The sequence below is a fragment of the Phocoena phocoena genome, chromosome 7 (assembly GCF_963924675.1).
Source record: "Phocoena phocoena chromosome 7, mPhoPho1.1, whole genome shotgun sequence".
NCBI lineage: Eukaryota > Metazoa > Chordata > Mammalia > Artiodactyla > Phocoenidae > Phocoena > Phocoena phocoena.
This window is the reverse complement of record NC_089225.1, coordinates 61415830-61433777: the sequence shown is the minus strand read 5'-3', so window position 1 is coordinate 61433777 and position 17948 is coordinate 61415830. Positions and strand designations below refer to the sequence as shown.

The 17948-nt window shown below is 38.1% G+C and overlaps 1 protein-coding gene across 4 annotated transcripts in view; it reads left to right on the top strand.

The window, feature by feature from the left end:
* ZNF385B (zinc finger protein 385B) overlaps positions 1 to 17948 on the top strand; it is a 312776-nt gene that overhangs the window by 278870 nt on the left and 15958 nt on the right. For all 4 annotated transcript variants that reach the window (XM_065880693.1, XM_065880692.1, XM_065880691.1 and 1 more), the window contains one exon: positions 2140 to 2302. In XM_065880693.1, the coding sequence (XP_065736765.1) occupies positions 2140 to 2302 (163 nt within the window). The remainder of the gene's footprint in view (positions 1 to 2139; positions 2303 to 17948) is intronic.

Genomic DNA, 17948 nt, shown 5'->3' with positions numbered 1-17948 from the left:
AGAACTATACGTTTATTTAGCCAAAGCGCACTAAAGTAACATCTCACTGTTTAGTATACTTGGAAAGATGAATTATTAGGTCAACTGATATCTTGTAGAAATTGTTACATACCTAAGAAGTGGGCCTTTCTTAGCTTCTCAACAGAAGGATCAAGCCTAATGTACTCTACCGGTATATTTCCTATGAATTAAGAAGGTATTCCCTACTCATAGGAGCTTCTGTTAAAATATAATCCTTCACTGAGTCATGAAAAGCAGTGTGCTTTCTTTGTGTGTAATTTTTGTGTAATGGTTTACTTCTAATAAAATTATATTGTTTACTTAGGGTGAGTATGTATACGTCTAACGTGCGGGTATATAGTTAAATAGTATACACGTAAGCATTTCAGATCCCCATAACGGCTTCTCCACCTACGTGCGTGGCCTTGGATGAGTTGTTTAGCTTCTCGTGCCCAGTTTTCTATCTGTACCTGCCTCACAGGGCACTGTGAAGCTTACATGAGAGAAACATGTATTGCATTTCGAGCTGTTCTTGTCAGAGGCTCAGTAATATCAGCCATTATTATTATTTCTTCATGTTATCAATTTTTAAATTTTTATTTGTATATTTTCTTAATTTATATCTACCCAACTATATTTGCTGGATTTAACCATTCTCAGAGGGTGATAAGACTCAAAATAATGTTACACTTTTCTCCTCTCTTGGGATTGGGTTTGTGTTTCCACTTGACAGAGAACAGCATGAGAAGTCCTTGAGCAAACGAACCAAGAGCCATGATAAGTCAACGGTGGTCTAAAACAATATCACGAAAAGATATTCAGGAAGTTAGGGACTGTGTACAGTCAATAAAAGTCTGTTGACCCTGGGTGATTGGGGTTATGTGCTAGGAAAATCACGTGTCTTCAATTGAAATGTAGAATTAAAACCTGGCTCCTTTTGTCCATTGCCACTCCTACCTACCTACCTACATGCACACATGCACACACACACATACATACCACCTGTATTCTACTTGTTGAGGAAAATGGATGAAAATATCAGTATAATCATCTACAAACAAATACAAGTGTATATACGGAAAACTGATGTAAGAAGAAAAGTTATTATTATTTTAGAAATCCTCTAACAGAAACTCATTTTATATGACAGGTTTATCATCCTCTTTACCTTTATAACTACACTAATATACCATATAATATATGTTTTAGTTTGTTTATATTTTCAGGGTCTATTAAAAATGAAATTGAAGCAAGTATACTTAGATTCTTTTGTTAACATGTTCATTATACTAGTTGCCAAAAAGATAAAATCCTTATTCTTTAGGCAGAGGGGAATTTTCCAAATGTCAGCTTATTGACTAAATGTTTTCTTGTTTTGCTGTAATTTGTTTTTGTCTTCTGAAAATTTTTAATATTCACTTGCCTTGATCGCTTTTCTTTCTTTTGATCTAGTGATGAAGTCACAGTTTCACCTATGCTTTTTGTATAAGTGAATGTAATACTGCTTTGACTTCAGAATCACATCAGAGATCAGAAACAAGCATTGTCCCTACCTCCTTTGTGCCTAATATCGTGTATTCTTAGAACTGGAATCATCAAAATGACACATGAAGCGCGTGTAGATGACTCCAAAATGTAGTGCCATTTCCACTCACTAGCAGGTTGCTTTGTCACATCACTTGCTCTCAGAGCAGAGCCAAGAGGAACGTAGGTGCAGGGAAGACAGATTTGTAGCTGAAGGGAAACTAAACGGAGTGGCTGTGGAAGGACACGCCCGGGTAGGACACTCAAAGCGGCTTGCTGTCAGCCAAACGTTTGACAAGTAACCCCAGTGGGCAGTGGTGGGAGGGCACTAATGACAAAGTTCACCTTCGCCCCAATTTTGTCCTGACCCTGTTGTCCACTCGTATAATGTCTGGTTTTGAAAGACACAGATCCTCTGTGTTGTATAGAAGGTTTCAATATGCAAAAAACTCTTAGATACCGGTCTACTATTCATTAAATGCCGAAAACATAGTTGAGTGCTGAGCTGTAAATGTCTGTGGTGCCTATGATTGAATGTATTTTTCTCCTGCATGATCATCCATTGTGCTGTTTGTAAGTAGCAAAAAAATGAGCCTGATTTGTTCTCCTTTGTAGAGCCAGGCCGAGGCCCACTACAAAGGAAGTAAACATGCCAAGAAGGTCAAAGCACTAGAGGCAACGAAAAATAAACCCAAAATGGTTTCTTCCAAGGACAGCGCAAAGGCTAATCCCAGCTGCTCCATCACTCCAATCACAGGCAACAACTCTGACAAATCAGGTCAATGACACTTTTCGTTCTTTACATTCTTTGTGTTCCTCCTGGTCCTCTGGCCTCACCCCGTCCTCCTCCCCTCCGCTGTTGCATGTTACTCTCCATGATTTGTTTTTATAATATTAATACGTTCCCTTCACAGGAAGGGTTATGTGTTTGCACGGAATCTAAGCATTTGATAGGTTACCATTCCATGTTGTTAAATATATACATTTAAGTGTATATGTGTGTGTGTAAATATATATATAAGTATATATGCACGAAAATAAGTGGAGGCTTCTTGGTCACATTGTGTTTAGACAAAAATCAAGAAATGGATCTAAAATACTGAGTTTATTATTCATTTTACATTTGGTTTTTGCTATGGACTTTTTCAGTGAAGGAATCCTTAAATTTGTTTATTAACAGACACTTTCATATTTTCTTACCCCAGTAACAGGGAGTAGAAGGGCAAAAAGGTAAAGTTTTCTGAGAGAGTGGCATTATTAAGTGAATCTGGAAATGTGTTCAATAGTAAGAGATTTTGATTCTTCAAGATATTCATAGAGTTCTCCTCAGAGTTACAAATGAACTCAAAAGATTTTAAAGGAACTTTTCACGGTTATGAACTGACTAACAGAAGAACTTTATAAATTGGAAATGGGCTACTAGTGGAAGTGCTTCTTAAGCAGAGTATTTCATAGTTCCAGTGAATCAGCAGGTTTTCTGAGTAGGTTCAAACTGAGTGATTCAGGGAGAAGAGAAAAAATTTATTTTTCCAGCAGGTATGCCATGAAATTGGGTGTTTAATAGGCTTTCACACATTCACATCCGCCCATCAGGACCCAAGATGGGTAAGTCACCTTGTTGCAGTGACTAACTGAGGAACAGTGCCTAGTAAGGGAAACTAAGAGAATAGATCCCTTTTTCTTATGTTTGATTCTCTCCTTAGGGACCTTTCTGTTGTTGGAAACACAAAGACACACACTTCTTGTCTTATTCTCTTCTGCTTTCCAAGTCATTGTAGACTTAAGACACTTAAGAACGCTTTCCTGTGGTTGCCCAGGGCCTTCGGAGAAGCACAAATCCATTTGTAAGAGGAAGATTCAGAAAAGCCTGGTTAGACAAAGAGAGACTATGTAAGAAGTGACTACTATTCATGAGGTCCCACAGATGCTGGTTCCCAAGGCTCTGCAGCCTAGAGTGAGTGAGCTGACCCAAATTTGGTGATAAAGGCTTTTGTTCTTTGTGCGATAGAATCACTAAATCATGTTATCTGATGAACAGATAATAAATACTGAATTATTACATTGCACTTTTCCCCTTCTAAAGAACAAAGCCTTTTTACGTATATTAGCAAATTAATCTTTAACCCAGATCTATCAGATATTAGGGTCAAATGTTATCTCCAGTTTATAAAGTAGCAAACCAAGGCGAGATCCACATTGCAGCCGTTATTTGCTCAAGGTTACCCAGCGTTTGGAAGAACAGGAGCCATCACCTCCTGACTTCCTGCCTAGTTTCATTTTCTGAAGGATATTGTTGTCTCTATGAAATAATACTCTGTCAGGTTTTATTACCTGAATTATGCTCTTTACCGACAGAAGTACTTATAAGCAAAATGATAAAACAGTGGAGGTTAGCGTCACTCCATTCTTTCAGCTTATTTTGTGTCTCGAGCTAATAGCACAGTGGGAAGGTACTGTAGCATTCCTGCATTGCTATTGCGTGTGCTCAATGCTCCCATTAAGTTATATTATAATATATATGACTATTATTTGCAGATTGGGTTCGCTCTAGGCATAGTAGATGAAATTAAAATTAATGAGGGAAAAAAGTGTTAAAAATGGAAATAGAAAAGGCTCAATGAGAGAAGAATCAATGAACGAACAGAAGATAATTAAAGGGAGAAGGGAAGGTGTAGAAGAAGAGGAAAGGAAGAGAAAAAAGTCAATAATTAGCGAGTAGACCCAAGAAAAGAGCAGTATGGAAATAGAAAATCCAAATAAAGGGGCTGGGTCGGAATCACAACATACCTTAAACCTACAAGACATCCAATGAGCATGTTAAAATAAAGTTCAATGACTCAAGACTTTTATTCTGACTCTCAAATGCTAGTGAATGCTCAAGTGAAAGAGACTTTACAAACAATTGTGTTTGGCTAGCGGGCAATAGAAACACACCAGGGTCAAGTACAGCAGTGGTATAAACAAGGAAAGAGAACTGAGATCTAGAAGAACCCTAGGAGATGAGAGTGGGGAGAGAGGAAAACAAATCTCAACCACAGAGTCTCTTTCCCAGTAGCTATGTGATGGTCTTTAATCCAGCGTCCTCTGCTTCCTCTGACACTTCCCTATCCACCCCGCAAAGTACCTATGGTCTAACAGTATTGACCTCAGTCACCATGTCCCTGTCCATACTTGGACTAGAAGTAATGCAAACTACCTGTAGTTGGGGTTACCTCATTTTTCCATGTTTCCTTACTCAAATCTGTATAAATTATTTGGCAATACATTAGTTAGGTCATTCAAATTACTTTTTTGTTTCTCCATATTTTAAATATTAATACTAATGAAATATTTAGTTCGTCCTGTTATATCTATAAAAGCAATACCAAAGCTGTTGAAAGATCACACTATTTAAAAGCAAAGTGGGTCGTATTTGATAGATACATGGTTTTTTGTCACTTTCAACTGAACGTCAGCTTTTAAGCAAGAATTCACATGTGTTTTTTTCTTTCTTCTTTTTTTTTTTTCACACGTGTTTTGTAGAATTTTCAAGTTAGAAAATTAGAAGTTTTGCCCAGATGGGAAATCTGGTCTAAACAATGTAATACATAACCAGTTGTTAACCACCTATTTCTAAATCCTTAAAAAGCTCCCACAGCTTTGTCAGAGTCATAAAAGTTTTTGGTAACTTGTTTTGATTTCCTTTAAAACCCCATTTTAGAAGTTAGGAGACACAAAGACCAGTCCTTCATAAACAGTCTAGGTGGGATGTAGAGGGAAGCGGGAGGGAAGAGGAAGAACTGTGGTACTTAATTAACTGAAGTGTTTTATTTCAGACAACACTGCCTCTAAGGATGTCAGCCCAAAATTAGAGTAATAGTCACAGTGAAAAGTCATGGTTGATTGACAGTTCTTAAGAGACTGAAATTCCCTAGCGCTGGTCTTTTTCTTCTGAATGAAGTGTTCTATCAAGTGGGCTTAAGCAATATCTATGTGATTTTGAGATAGTTGAGTGAAAAGTAAATGTTAGTAACTTGATGTCTCAGCTACCAGATTTCAAAATCCAGGCATTCACAACATCCATAGGATTGACTAATTCAATTTCCATTCTCATTCTTTAGCATCAGTAACTTAGCAAGAGTATTGTTCAATGAGGGCAAATCCTGAGGAACAGGAAATAGCCAGATGTTAAGGGAGGGGGCTTCTGGGAGTGCAGCATCCTGGGATGCACTGAACATCAGTCAAGGAAGAGTGTGATTTCAGAGTATCTGACAAGGAACGTGCGAGCCACAGATGACCTCGCTTTGCTCCTTGAGAGCACAGATTATTTATTCTAAGAAGTGGCCTAACAATCTTCCAAGAGCTATTGATAGAAAAGCCTTTTTACCTCCTATTTTAGCAACTGGGACAACCACTTTTTTATGATGCATTTGGAGACATAATTTAGATCATGTTGTAACTGGATCTGTGCAATACAAAGAAATTTGCTATAATGGAGCTATCAGATATAAAAAGTTAAGGGTATAATGGAAAGCTTTCCTTTTTTTCCTCTCAAGTCAGTAAACAAAATGAGTTTAAACTACAGTAACAGGAATTTCATTTATTATAAGACGCTCTGACCACATGATTGAAAAAAAATTAAATATGTTTTATTTCAGGCAGGATAGCTGTCCTATTCACTTTTTAGAAGTTGGAGTAGAATTAAACGTAAAATCCAAAGAAATAGCTTTCTGGTCTCCTAGGATCTATCCCAGCTTTTAATGATGCATCAGTGGGAGTTCAAAACTTGGTAGAAAGGAGGAAAAAGGTGCTTTGGGAGAAATGGGATCAAGACACAGCAAGCATTAGGCAGCTTCAGGAAGATGGCTAGAACATATTGGCCAGACCCTGTGCCCAAATTTCTCCCTAGAGTTCAAGTGTCATAATGCCATATGACACAACACTTCCCTGTGATAATATGCCCCATACATCAAGTTGAATGCTCTTTGTGACAGCACTTAACCACTCATAAGAAGCTCAAAACAAAACAAACAAACAAACAAAAAACAGAGCCTTTGGAAGACCTTATTTCTTGAAAATAATAAAATATTTTGATAATCAACCTAACTGTAAAAAATATTGTGATAGTCGACCTAATCATCCATATGTCTAGTCTTTAGCCCAAGATTTTTTAAAATTAATTGGATATCAAGATGGGGAAAATACATTTGTAGCTCAAAGTATATAAAGCCATTTAGAGCTAAACAGCTTTTAGTCAGTTGCTGTCTAAAAAGACGAAAGCAGATGGAATGATTGCAAATGCTATAGATATATTTATAAATGCAATTAAGAGCAAAGGTGATGGGACCAGCATGTTCTGCTTAAAATATAACAAGAGGAACACCTTGAATTTGTTCAGTTGATAAAATCCAGTCACATAAATGTTTTCGTATGACCCCCTCAACAACCCTGTGGCTGGTAAGGCTGATATTAGCATCCCTCTTTCACATATGCACACAACAAACTCTGTATCCATTTATTCATTTAACAAATATGTATTATCTATACTAAGTAGTATAGTACATCTGTAACATTGGCCATTTCAAGCGTGCAACAATGAACAGAAAGACATGTTCTTGCCCTCAAGAGATTCCAAAAGAAAAATAATATAGAATTGCCACCTTCAAGCTGCTCCCAAAAATGTGGTAACAGTGAAGAACCTGGGTCTTAGAAAGATTAAATGGCTTGTGTGAGGCTTTAAATGGCTTGCACACTCATATCCCAGTAGAGTCAGAGCAGGAACTCAGGGCTTCTTGTTCCATGAATATTCCACTGTTCCCCTTACTTCTAAGCTTCTCTGACTCAGAAGAGTAAATTCAAGTACAGTATCCCAATGGGAAAAGTCAGAAACCACTAACCCACTTTTTTAAAGAATTAATGAGTAGGACTATATATTACTTTTAAATTGTTTTCTGACTGTTGATATTTTTCAGTAGGAGCTATAGCAGTGACAGGGTCATTGAGGCTTTGTTTTATTGATAATCCTTAGTTTCTGTGCAGTGTGTTGTCTGCATCATTTAACCGTAAGAGAACAAAGCTTTAGAAGTTACAGATCTTTTCAAGGCCAAGTTTGAATGAAAACACTCATTTCAGGTAAATGACAAGTGTTCTTAAAGCTCCAGCTTGACAGCTGTAGACTTTATGTGACTAGAGCCAAACACACTCACTGAGCTGGAGGTCAGCAGTGGGCAAGGGCATCACCAGTATAGCAGAGCCTTGAACTGCCTCCTAAAGGGTCCAGTGGATTAGCCTGAATGCTGTCCGCATTTTCGGTAGCATTTTGAATCATCCCATCTAAAAGATTTTCACTGGGCACAGGGACATTGTTTTGTTTATCCCACACCATGACTATACCATGGAGCCAGAGATGACAGTATCAGAAAAGACTTAAGAAGGAAGGAAAGAAGTGAGGATACCTCAGAACTCATTTTAGTTTTCAGCATAATGTGCTTTTGCGTGGCGGCAGTTCCTCAGGTGTGAACCCAGAGCAGTATCAACTAGTACATCAGTGTGATTTGCCTGGAAAGGCTGCAGTTCAACTTTTTATGGTCATCCTGTTAGGTTATAAAAGTACATTTTTCAATTTTGTCAAAGAGGCTTTCTGCCAAAGATACAAATGGAGACCCTCGCCTTGTCATGTTTATGGGTTTCCCTGTGTTTCACAGTTTTTATGTGTTGTTACAAATGGGGCCAAGTTTCCCAAATGACAACTTCTCATTTCCACCGACTGCTGCAGGACTCCATTGATTAGCCAGCAAGGTCTTTGTAAATGCCTCTTTCCCCCATTTCTGTCTCTAGCAACAGGACCTTGTGCTGTTGAGTAGAAGAAAACGATAGTTTTCTGCTTTGGCAGCATCTGTCATTTATAGACCAGCGCCACCATAAATTTGGCATACATCTATCCAAATACAGGAGGCCAAGACTTCGTATCCCTCATAAAAATAATAGATTAACTATATTATGACAAACATTTTAAGTCTGAAATTCCGGGATACAATCATGTAGAACGTAAATCGAGCTCCATCTGTCTAAAGAGAACAGACCATTATACTAAGGCTCATATTTCCATGAAATATCCATATATCATTAAGACTTTCAAAGTCAATTTAAAAAATGAAATTGCCTCCAGCTTTGTCCATGCACCTTGAATCTGACAGCACCATCCTGCCAGGCAAGGCTGAAGATTCTTAGGTAGTTAAGTGTTTGTCATCCTCTGGAAAGTAACTTCTGAAACTTTTGAGCATTTTATAGTGCTTTGCAGTAATACTGAGCATTCATTGTCAGGTTCTTCACTTCCGAAAGCTATTTCCTAGTGTTGCTCGAAGAAGGTGAACCATAAGTTGAGACTGACTTGTGATTGACTCCTCAGTAAATCTATTAACTTATGATTTACGAGGGATATGTTATAAACCATTCTAAAAAGCAAAACCTTGGATATCTCCTTTAAAGGCTTATATTGCTGTTGAAAACTTTTCTCATCTTCAAACATATTTCACTGGTATTCATCTCTTTTGATTACGTTTATTTACAGCCTTTCTGCATCAGATGGATATTGGAATATAAAAGGACTTCGTATGTACACTGAATAATTTTATAAATGCACAACCATAACTGCCCTTGAGATTTTAACAAAGGTTATTGCTTACATTTTTATGACGTTCAACTTATTTGCTTCAGGAAGAATTCTCTTACATTGATGTAATTTTTTCTGAAATGAGTAGGTGAAGAAATAGAACTACTCAGTAGATATTTGTAGATTCCTTGTACAGAGCATTGGCACTCGGCACTTTTGGGGATTCTGGGCCCAATTCTGATGATGCTTATAGCCTAATGCCACACAAATTTAATTCTATAATATAAGTCTTAAAGTGTTTTTCATAGAAACATTTCTAAAGTATTTTCCTCTTCCCTGACGTCTTTCTCTGAGAATCAGGTTCACTGTCATGGACGCCGGGCATATCATTATGCAGTAATGGTTTGGTGCTCTCATTTCTATAGACCAGCAAAACCCAATAAAACATTCTGTGGTGAAGGAAATGGTCTATAATCTCGGTCATCCAACATGAGTGCCCTGAGCCACACATAGCTATTCAGCACTTGAATTGTGGTTTATGCTCCTGAGGAACTGAATATTTAATTTTATTTAATTTAAGTAGCCACGCATGGCTACCATATTGGACAGCAGATCTATAGACAGTGGTACTCTTTGCTCTTTTGACTAGGTATGATTCTAGAGAAGGCCTTAAATTCTCTGAGCCTCTCTTTTCCTATTTGTAAAGTGGGAATGCTCTCCCTACAAAACAGCAGTGTTGCATGAATCAAGTGAAATGATTGTGAAAGAGCTTTGCAAAGTGTAAAGCATAATTAAAGCAACTATTATCGATATTCTTACAGTTTGCCTGTTTGTTTTTGGTCCTCCTGTGGGGTCTTATTTCAGCTGTCCCTTCTTGCTGATTTCAGTGAGAGGTGACAACTGCCCCTTGTGGTAGTCAGCTATCATCATCTTTCATTATGCCGTACCTAATATAGTGTATTCTAGAAAACCAGATCCAAGCTTATTAGACTTATATGCAAAAAATAACTTTAACAGCAGTACTACTAATAATTAACGTGTATCATTATGTGCTTGATACCACTGTGCTAAACATTTTATATAGACTATCTTATTTAATTATAACAATCCTTTGATGGATACTAGAAAGTGAGACCTAGAGAGGGGAAATAATGGCTCAGAGTCCTTCAGATGAAAAGTAGTTTCAAGGTCTCACCCAGGCGGTCCCTCGAATTCACTACCATGATATGCTGCCTTTAGATGAAGGTTCATGGGCTTTACAGCACATGCTTTTTGAAAACCGTTTGAGATTCTTTTTCACTAGATGACACTTCCAGAAGTCTGACATCTCAGAAAGGTGTGTTATTTCTTTCCCCATCCTATTTTACAACTGTTTTATTTTTTAAAAAGTCAGGTTTTGAGTGGCTTTGGATAAAGATGTATTAACTAAGGTAGGAGTTTTGAGAGCACTTACCTACTTTGCATGTATAGCATAGCAGAAAGAGCATGAGCTTGATTCACTCCACCTCTCACTGACCATATAACCTTGACCAAGTAAGGTTCGCTGACCTTCTATTTCCCCATCTATAAAATGGGAGAGCTGATATCTACTCTCCCATTGTTGTCAGGACTGATGAACTAATAAATGTTCCTGGCTCACTGCCTATCACGTAATAGACACTCAATAAATAGTAGCCATAAAAAGCAACCATTTATTCAAAGAAGTTTCCAGACTCTTTCCTTTTGAATCTACGATCATTTCATGCCATGCAACAGTTACATGCCGTATTATTTATGGCATTTTAAATGAGAACCCTTTTGGAAGACAACATCATAGAATAAATCAAGAACCATAAAAATGTTCCTTCCATTAGACCAATTAATTCCTCTTCCTGTAGTTTACATCAAGGAAATAATCCTAAATACAAAGCAAGAAAAATAAAATGATATACATGAAGACACTCATCACAACATTATTTGTATTAGTGAAAACTGAAAACAAGATGATCGATACTAGGGAAGTTATTTAACTAAAGTACTTATACCCAGTAGAATATTGTGCAGCTTTAAAGTAAATAAAAGGAACAACATGAAACAAGAGTGTAATACGTTAAATCAAAAAGTTACAAAATATATTAAATCAAAAGTTACAAAATGGTTTGTTGGTACATGTATTTGTACATATTTATTGAGCCCCCTCTGGATAGGGGCTTGATAGCCCCCTCATGCTAGGCACTGGGTATATGATAGTGAACCAGGCAGACTTGGGCTTTGCCCTCATGACAGCATATTGTCTGGAAGGGTAATACTGAACAAATGATGACAAGGTTGATGAAAAGAAGGGGACGCTGACCTAGTCTGGGAATGAAGGGAAGGCTTAAGCAGGGGGTTTAAGCTCTCTCTACCTAGTGGGAAAGAAGATGTTAGCCAGGCAAACAAAGGCTCTGGTTTAGGGGTGGAGGGGAAGAGGATTCTCATCAGAAGGACCAGTACCCCATAACATGAGATGTGAAAGACTGCCCTGTTTAAACACCTGAACCAATGAAATGACACTTGGGGACAAGAAAAGGAATTTAGGATGTTGGTAAGGAAGTGGTTGAAAGGATGGCTAGGGACAGAAATGAAGGCAGAATGAAGTGATGGGTATAAACACAGAGATCCTTAACATCTTTTTGTGCCACGTATTCCTGTGGCTGACTAGTGAAGCCTATTCTCTGAATGGTGTTTTTACATCTGTAAAATGAAATTTATAGTTTTACAAAGAATTCCAACCAGTTCTCAGTCTTTGTTATGATATGGTAATATAGCAATAATGCATTTAATAAGATCTAACAGGTCTAATATCTGCCATAATTTTGAAGTGTTGACAAACATAAACAGTATTTTAACCTTTCTATAACAACTGTAATATCTGACGAAAATATCTGACTTCTATGGGTGACAAAGTTAAATGTACTACCAAGACTGCTGTAGTTTGTTGCCTTCATTTATAATTGAAGGGATATGATGCATTTCGATAAGAGATAAATGAAAATATTTATATTTTTTATCATCCAAGTTCATGGATCCTGTGAACTCATGGACCCCTTGGAAGTCCACAGACCCCAGGTTAAAAACTCCTGTTTAGTATGAGAGGATAATGGGTTTTTTTTTTTTCTCTGTTCTCCATAGACTATGTTACTTGCATAATAGCTTCTTCTAATGACTTGATGAGGTTTATATACCTTGGGGCACAGGTAGGATGGGAAAGAAACTCGTAGCCATTTGTTTTGTATTATAGTTGGGAGGCTCACAGTCTGCAATACAATGTCATGTCTCTTTCTTGTTCAATTTTCTCAAGGTCACAGTCATAAGTCCCCACGTTTCAGCATCCCTAAGGGACCTCGTATGATGAGACAACCCAGGCAAACCCCTTTGGAGGCCCAGGCCTCTTGAATTAATCTCACTTTTTAAAGGAGACTTTCTGTGGTCAACAGACTTTCTCCTGCAACCTATAGGTCTTAAATATAAAGCTGGCTTTGACAACTTTGCAGTAAAGCAGCATGTTGAATTTAAGTACAAATGCTAGATTCAAAATGTAAAAGTATGATTGCCTTTTAGCAATATATTTTTAAAGGGTTAGTAGTTTTCTTACACCTGAGCAGTCCAGCTGCTGAATGTCTGCATAGTGTCATTAGGGCAGGCAGTACCCAGTTAGGTCCATAAAGAGTAAAAGCCCATCTCCCTAGCTCCCTGGAAGCAGCCTAAGGCAATAAACTTGTTGGCTGACAGTAATTTTTAAATATTTTCTCTATTAGATAAAGATATATTTTTTTAGATGAGAGACTCAGTTTCCTCAATACCTCTCAGGCTGACCTTTCCATTGACAGTGTGAGCGTCACCCTGCCTGGAGCATCAAAGCTAAACCCTTAAGTCTGCATCTAGAGAGGAAGAAGGTGGGAGGAGCAGAATTCACATGTTTCCCTTGTACCTTGTGAATGTTTCCTCTGTGAAGGGCCATTAGTTTAGAAGAAAAAGAACCTGCTCCCCATTCCACCTAGAAAATTAGTTTTTAATCTTATTCCTGGCTTTTGAATCGCTACTGGACCTACTCCCTGAGGGATTTGATTTGAGAGACATGAGTTACTTATTCTATTTTCCATAATAAAGCTGCCTCAGAAATAACTGTTTCTCATCTCTTGGTGACAAATCAGAAAAGGGGCAATTTTTCAACCTGAAGAAGTTGAAATATGATTTCTCTATTGTATAAGTCAAATGGCTGGAAAACTATACAAAATAGGAGAAAGCTGTTCGTTAGATTCAAGCTCTAGCAAACAAGCCCTCTTTTGTGCTTGCTTAGAAGTGACAAGTTCACTAATGTCAGTGCCAGCTCACTGATACAGAGTGTAGGCTGCCAGTTTCCAACATGGAGATATTTGGAGATGCCACTGTTTTATCTGAGACTGGCAGCTTCTGCTCTCCAACAAAGTGGCACAAGGGACAGTGGGGCAGTTGTCATGTGGTACTCAGACAAGGAGGGCAATGACTGTCATTTCACTGGGCTACAAAATCACTGCAGGGTGTAGCCCAATGGCGAGAATCTGATTGACTTAGGCTTTCATATGGAAAGGGCAGGGATACCCTAGGTCAGGATTGAGACTGGCAGAAAATTATAGCACAGGACCTGTTTTGAACTTACGAAATTAGTCACCTGACTTTCATGGGTCCTAAGTTACTTAAAATAAATAAGCTTTTTTGTTTTTTTTACGTAAGGGCATACAGATTCTGATTCAGTAGAGTCACTTTTCGTTTAGAGATAATTTCCCCTGCTTCCAGGAGTAGTCTGAAGGCCAAGATACGAAAATTAGACATCAACATAGTTAATTAGGAATTAGCAAGCTTCATGGTGATAAACCATGCTTGCAGAGACAGGGTTTCTGGAATTTGGCTAGAGGCATGGTAACATGGCATTGGATGGGAAGGGCCCACCAGCATCAAACTGGCCCAATGTATAATACTTTAGTGCTCTGAGAATTTCAAAAAGTAGCTTTAATTTCCATATCAGTCCTTGACTTCTTGATGTTTCTGGGATTGTCATGCAAGTCCTTTGCTTTGTTTTCCACGCCTGCAAAATGGCATAAGCCATATAGAGAATTTTTTCCATTTCCAAAGTGGTCCAGCAGTTCACCCTCAAGTGGGGCATTGAGATCAAACATTTTCCAACAAGAAGTCCTGTGACTATCAAAGCAAGTGAGCTAAATAGCAGGTGTTGTGAGATAAGTCAGACAATACTATACTATGTGGGTAACCCTTGGGGTTACATCAAGTCTAAATGAGGCATCTAGTTGGAGGAAGCCTAAATGGGTGACTAAAGGACTTCCAGTGTACTGGGTCAGTCCCAGGCCACCTGCTAAAGGTTATGTGCCTTGGGGATTTGGGTTGGTCATGAGTGGTATCATCACTAAGGTCCAAAGCCTGCATAATGACACCTTCAGTGATGGACATCTGTTATCTAAAGGGTGGGGAAAATTAAATAATACCACAAGACATAGTACTTGGAATTTCTTGAAGAACATTATTGCATAACTGTATCGATTGTGTAATTGTTGATAACTCAGATGAATATAGTACATTTAATTTGTTACTGACTGCTTACAACATTGGTCAGGTGGGTTGTTGGGCTACAAACCTCTGATGAGTTTCCAAACATAAAACCCATGAGAAACATTGCCAGAGACCAGGACATCAGTTAAGTTGCAAAGAGGACTGGCTATACTTTTGTGATATTTGTGTTTTCACATATACTTTAGATTTTCTGGCAAAGGTACATGCTTAATATTTATATGTAAGTTTGTATAGGATTCTTAGTAAAGGACATAATGAAATCATAGATTCGTTCATTTTATCAAACCTCAAAATAGTGGACCTGGCAAAAAGGAATGTGTTTGTTGTTATGCCTCTGTCCTAGTACACTTCAAGGAGATGTCATTCTTAAGAGAATTGTTTCAACCTCAAAAGACATTAGGGCTTCCCTGGTGGCGCAGCGGTTGAGAATCTGCCTGCTAATGCAGGGGACACGGGTTCGAGCCCTGGTCTGGGAAGATCCCACATGCCGCAGAGCAACTAGGCCCGTGAGCCACAACTACTGAGCCTGCACGTCTGGAGCCTGTGCTCTGCAACAAGAGAGGCCACGATAGTGAGAGGCCTGTGTACCGCGATGAAGAGTGGTCCCCGCTTGCCACAACTAGAGAAAGCCCTCGCACAGAAACGAAGACCCAACACAGCCAAAAATAAATAAATAAACAAATGTGGAAGATTTACAAAAAAAAAAAATCTGAACGTAAAACACCCATGTTGGCACTGCAGAGTAGAAAAGCTACAGCCTCTTTCACAAATGGTGTTACATCAACAAAATACCCATATGGAAAAAATAAATCTGACCCCAAAAAAAAAAAAAAAACAAAAGACATTAAATATTGATTGCTTGCATATATATATATATATATATATATATATATATATATATGTGTATATATATATATATATATAATCTTTGGAAACAATAATTCAAGTATTTTACATAATCAACAGATGAAATGTATTTATCTATCTGTTCTATCTATATTCATTTTACTAGTTATGATTCAGCTATTAGCAGTGAATTTTTCTAGTATTTTTACTTATAAGGCTAGAAAGCACTGCAATGAATTGAACATTCCTTATTTCAACAAATTTATTGCCCACCTATGGTTTTCTGTATACTGGGCCCCAAATTGGATTAAGATATTTTTCTAGGATGCAAGAATATCTCTATCCTGGTAATAAATTACCAGGATAAAATGTGTGAAAGTGTGAAAAAATTATAGTTAATGTAAGATCAAAATATAATTATATGAAAAGGATTATGGAGAACATAGAGCAGGGAAGGAGAGGGAAAGACTTGGAGAGTAGACTAGAAGTAACAAGACCTATAAAGAAGTTTTATGATAATCCAGGGAGAATAAATGAGGGCCCGAAGTGAGGCAGTGGGCACATGGTAGATACTGAATAAATGTCTGCTGGATGAACATGTGAATAAGACTGATAGAAGAGGTATTTAGAAGATAGTATCAATAAACTTTGGTCATTCATTAAATGTAGAAGGAGGGAAGAATAAAAGAGGGAAGAATTCAAGAGTCTTTGCTGCCAATTCTAATACACAACTGTAATGTCATCAATTGATATGGGGACTGCTTGGACGGGTGCTGCTGGAGCAGCTCATCCATTCAGTATCAGGCATGTTGAGTTTGAAATACCCAGGAAATATCTAGAAACAGATGTCCCACAGACTGTTAGGGAAAGGGGGGTCTTGAGTCTGTGAGGAAGGTAGAGATTTCACCTGTCGATTTCGGAATCTATGTCAATGTAGTAGAGGAAGTCATTGCAGTGAATTAGATCACATAATGCTCAAGAAGAGGACAAGAAGTGACCTTGAGGAATGCCAACACTTAGGGGCAGACAGAAGAATAGGAGTTGTTGAACAGGTCCTGGAATGAGCTGTTCTTGAGGCTGAAGGAGAACCATGGAAGGGCAGAGTTGTGGACATCAAGTGGGGAGAGCATTTCAGGAAGGAACTTGTGCCCAGTGCAAGAGAAGACTGAAGGGAGACCCCTGGCTTTTGCAGGAGGGTAAGGATGGACAAGAAGAGAGGAAGTGGAAAGGGCCACCTCACAGGACCACTTCAAATTCAGCACCAATGAGAAGGCAAATGGAAAGTTCCAGGAGTGAACCAAGTTAGGGAATGACTTTGGAACATGCAAGTTTTAGCATTTTGTAAACAGAAAGGACCCTGTAGAAACAAAGTAGTTAGAGCTATAGGAAAGATAGACAAGATTTAAAAGATAGAGAGTCCAGGTGGAAGTAGATACCTTTTCCTCAGAGATGCAAACAAAGTAGGTACAGAGGGAAGAAACTGTAACATCAGTGGTAAACTCATCGAGTTTCCCCATTTCTCTCAGAACTAGGAGACCAGACATTTGCTCATGAGAGATTTGCAGTATTAATAGCGGACTTAAGAAAAAGGGTAAAGCTTCCATGGGGAAGCTGCCTTTGTATATTTCCCTTATACTATCACTGTTTTCCCACTTGTCTGATTTATTGACCTGTTCTCCAGGTATATCACTTTTCACTGTATATGTTTCTAATTAAGCAAATCTAATCTGTAAGTTTACAGAATTTAAAAATAAGTGTGTGTGGTTATTGCATTACCAAAAGAGCTCTGCTTTCAAAAACATCTTTTAAATGGTGCCTTCAAATTATTACTAAATTTTCCAAGATCTTTTTGCACATCACCTTCCAAGAAAACATCTAATAAATAAAGGGAGGCAAAATATTCTGAACATTATCTGCAATGTAGTTCTTTTCTTCCTACTCACTTAACAGGTGCAGTCCTGTTAGACTACAAATGAATCCTCTTTTCTTTGTGCATCCACTGATATAGCGATGATGCTCTAGCGTCTGTACATCTCTAATTACATTTTGTTTTGCAAAGAACTCCAAGGTACCAAACTGGCTTATTCATCTTGCAGCTCACGTGCTGCTGCTTTATTTTCCCCCTGCAAATCCATTACCTATCTTAGTAGAATTCTACCTTAAACGTTAAAATATCTGTCATCAGTTAGTGGTTTCTATCACTTGTACTGTGTCAAAGTGTAGATAAGGAGGAGACAAGTGAGGCAAAGGCTTAAGACGTCTTCTGCAGCACACGAGTTGACATACACACAGGTTTGCAGTGTTTCTTTGGTGCAGAGCCCCATGGGCTTTTCAGCTTCATTCCTTGCAAGACCACACTAAGAAAGTAGGTCCTCTGGGGACTTCCCTGGTGTTCCAGTGGTTA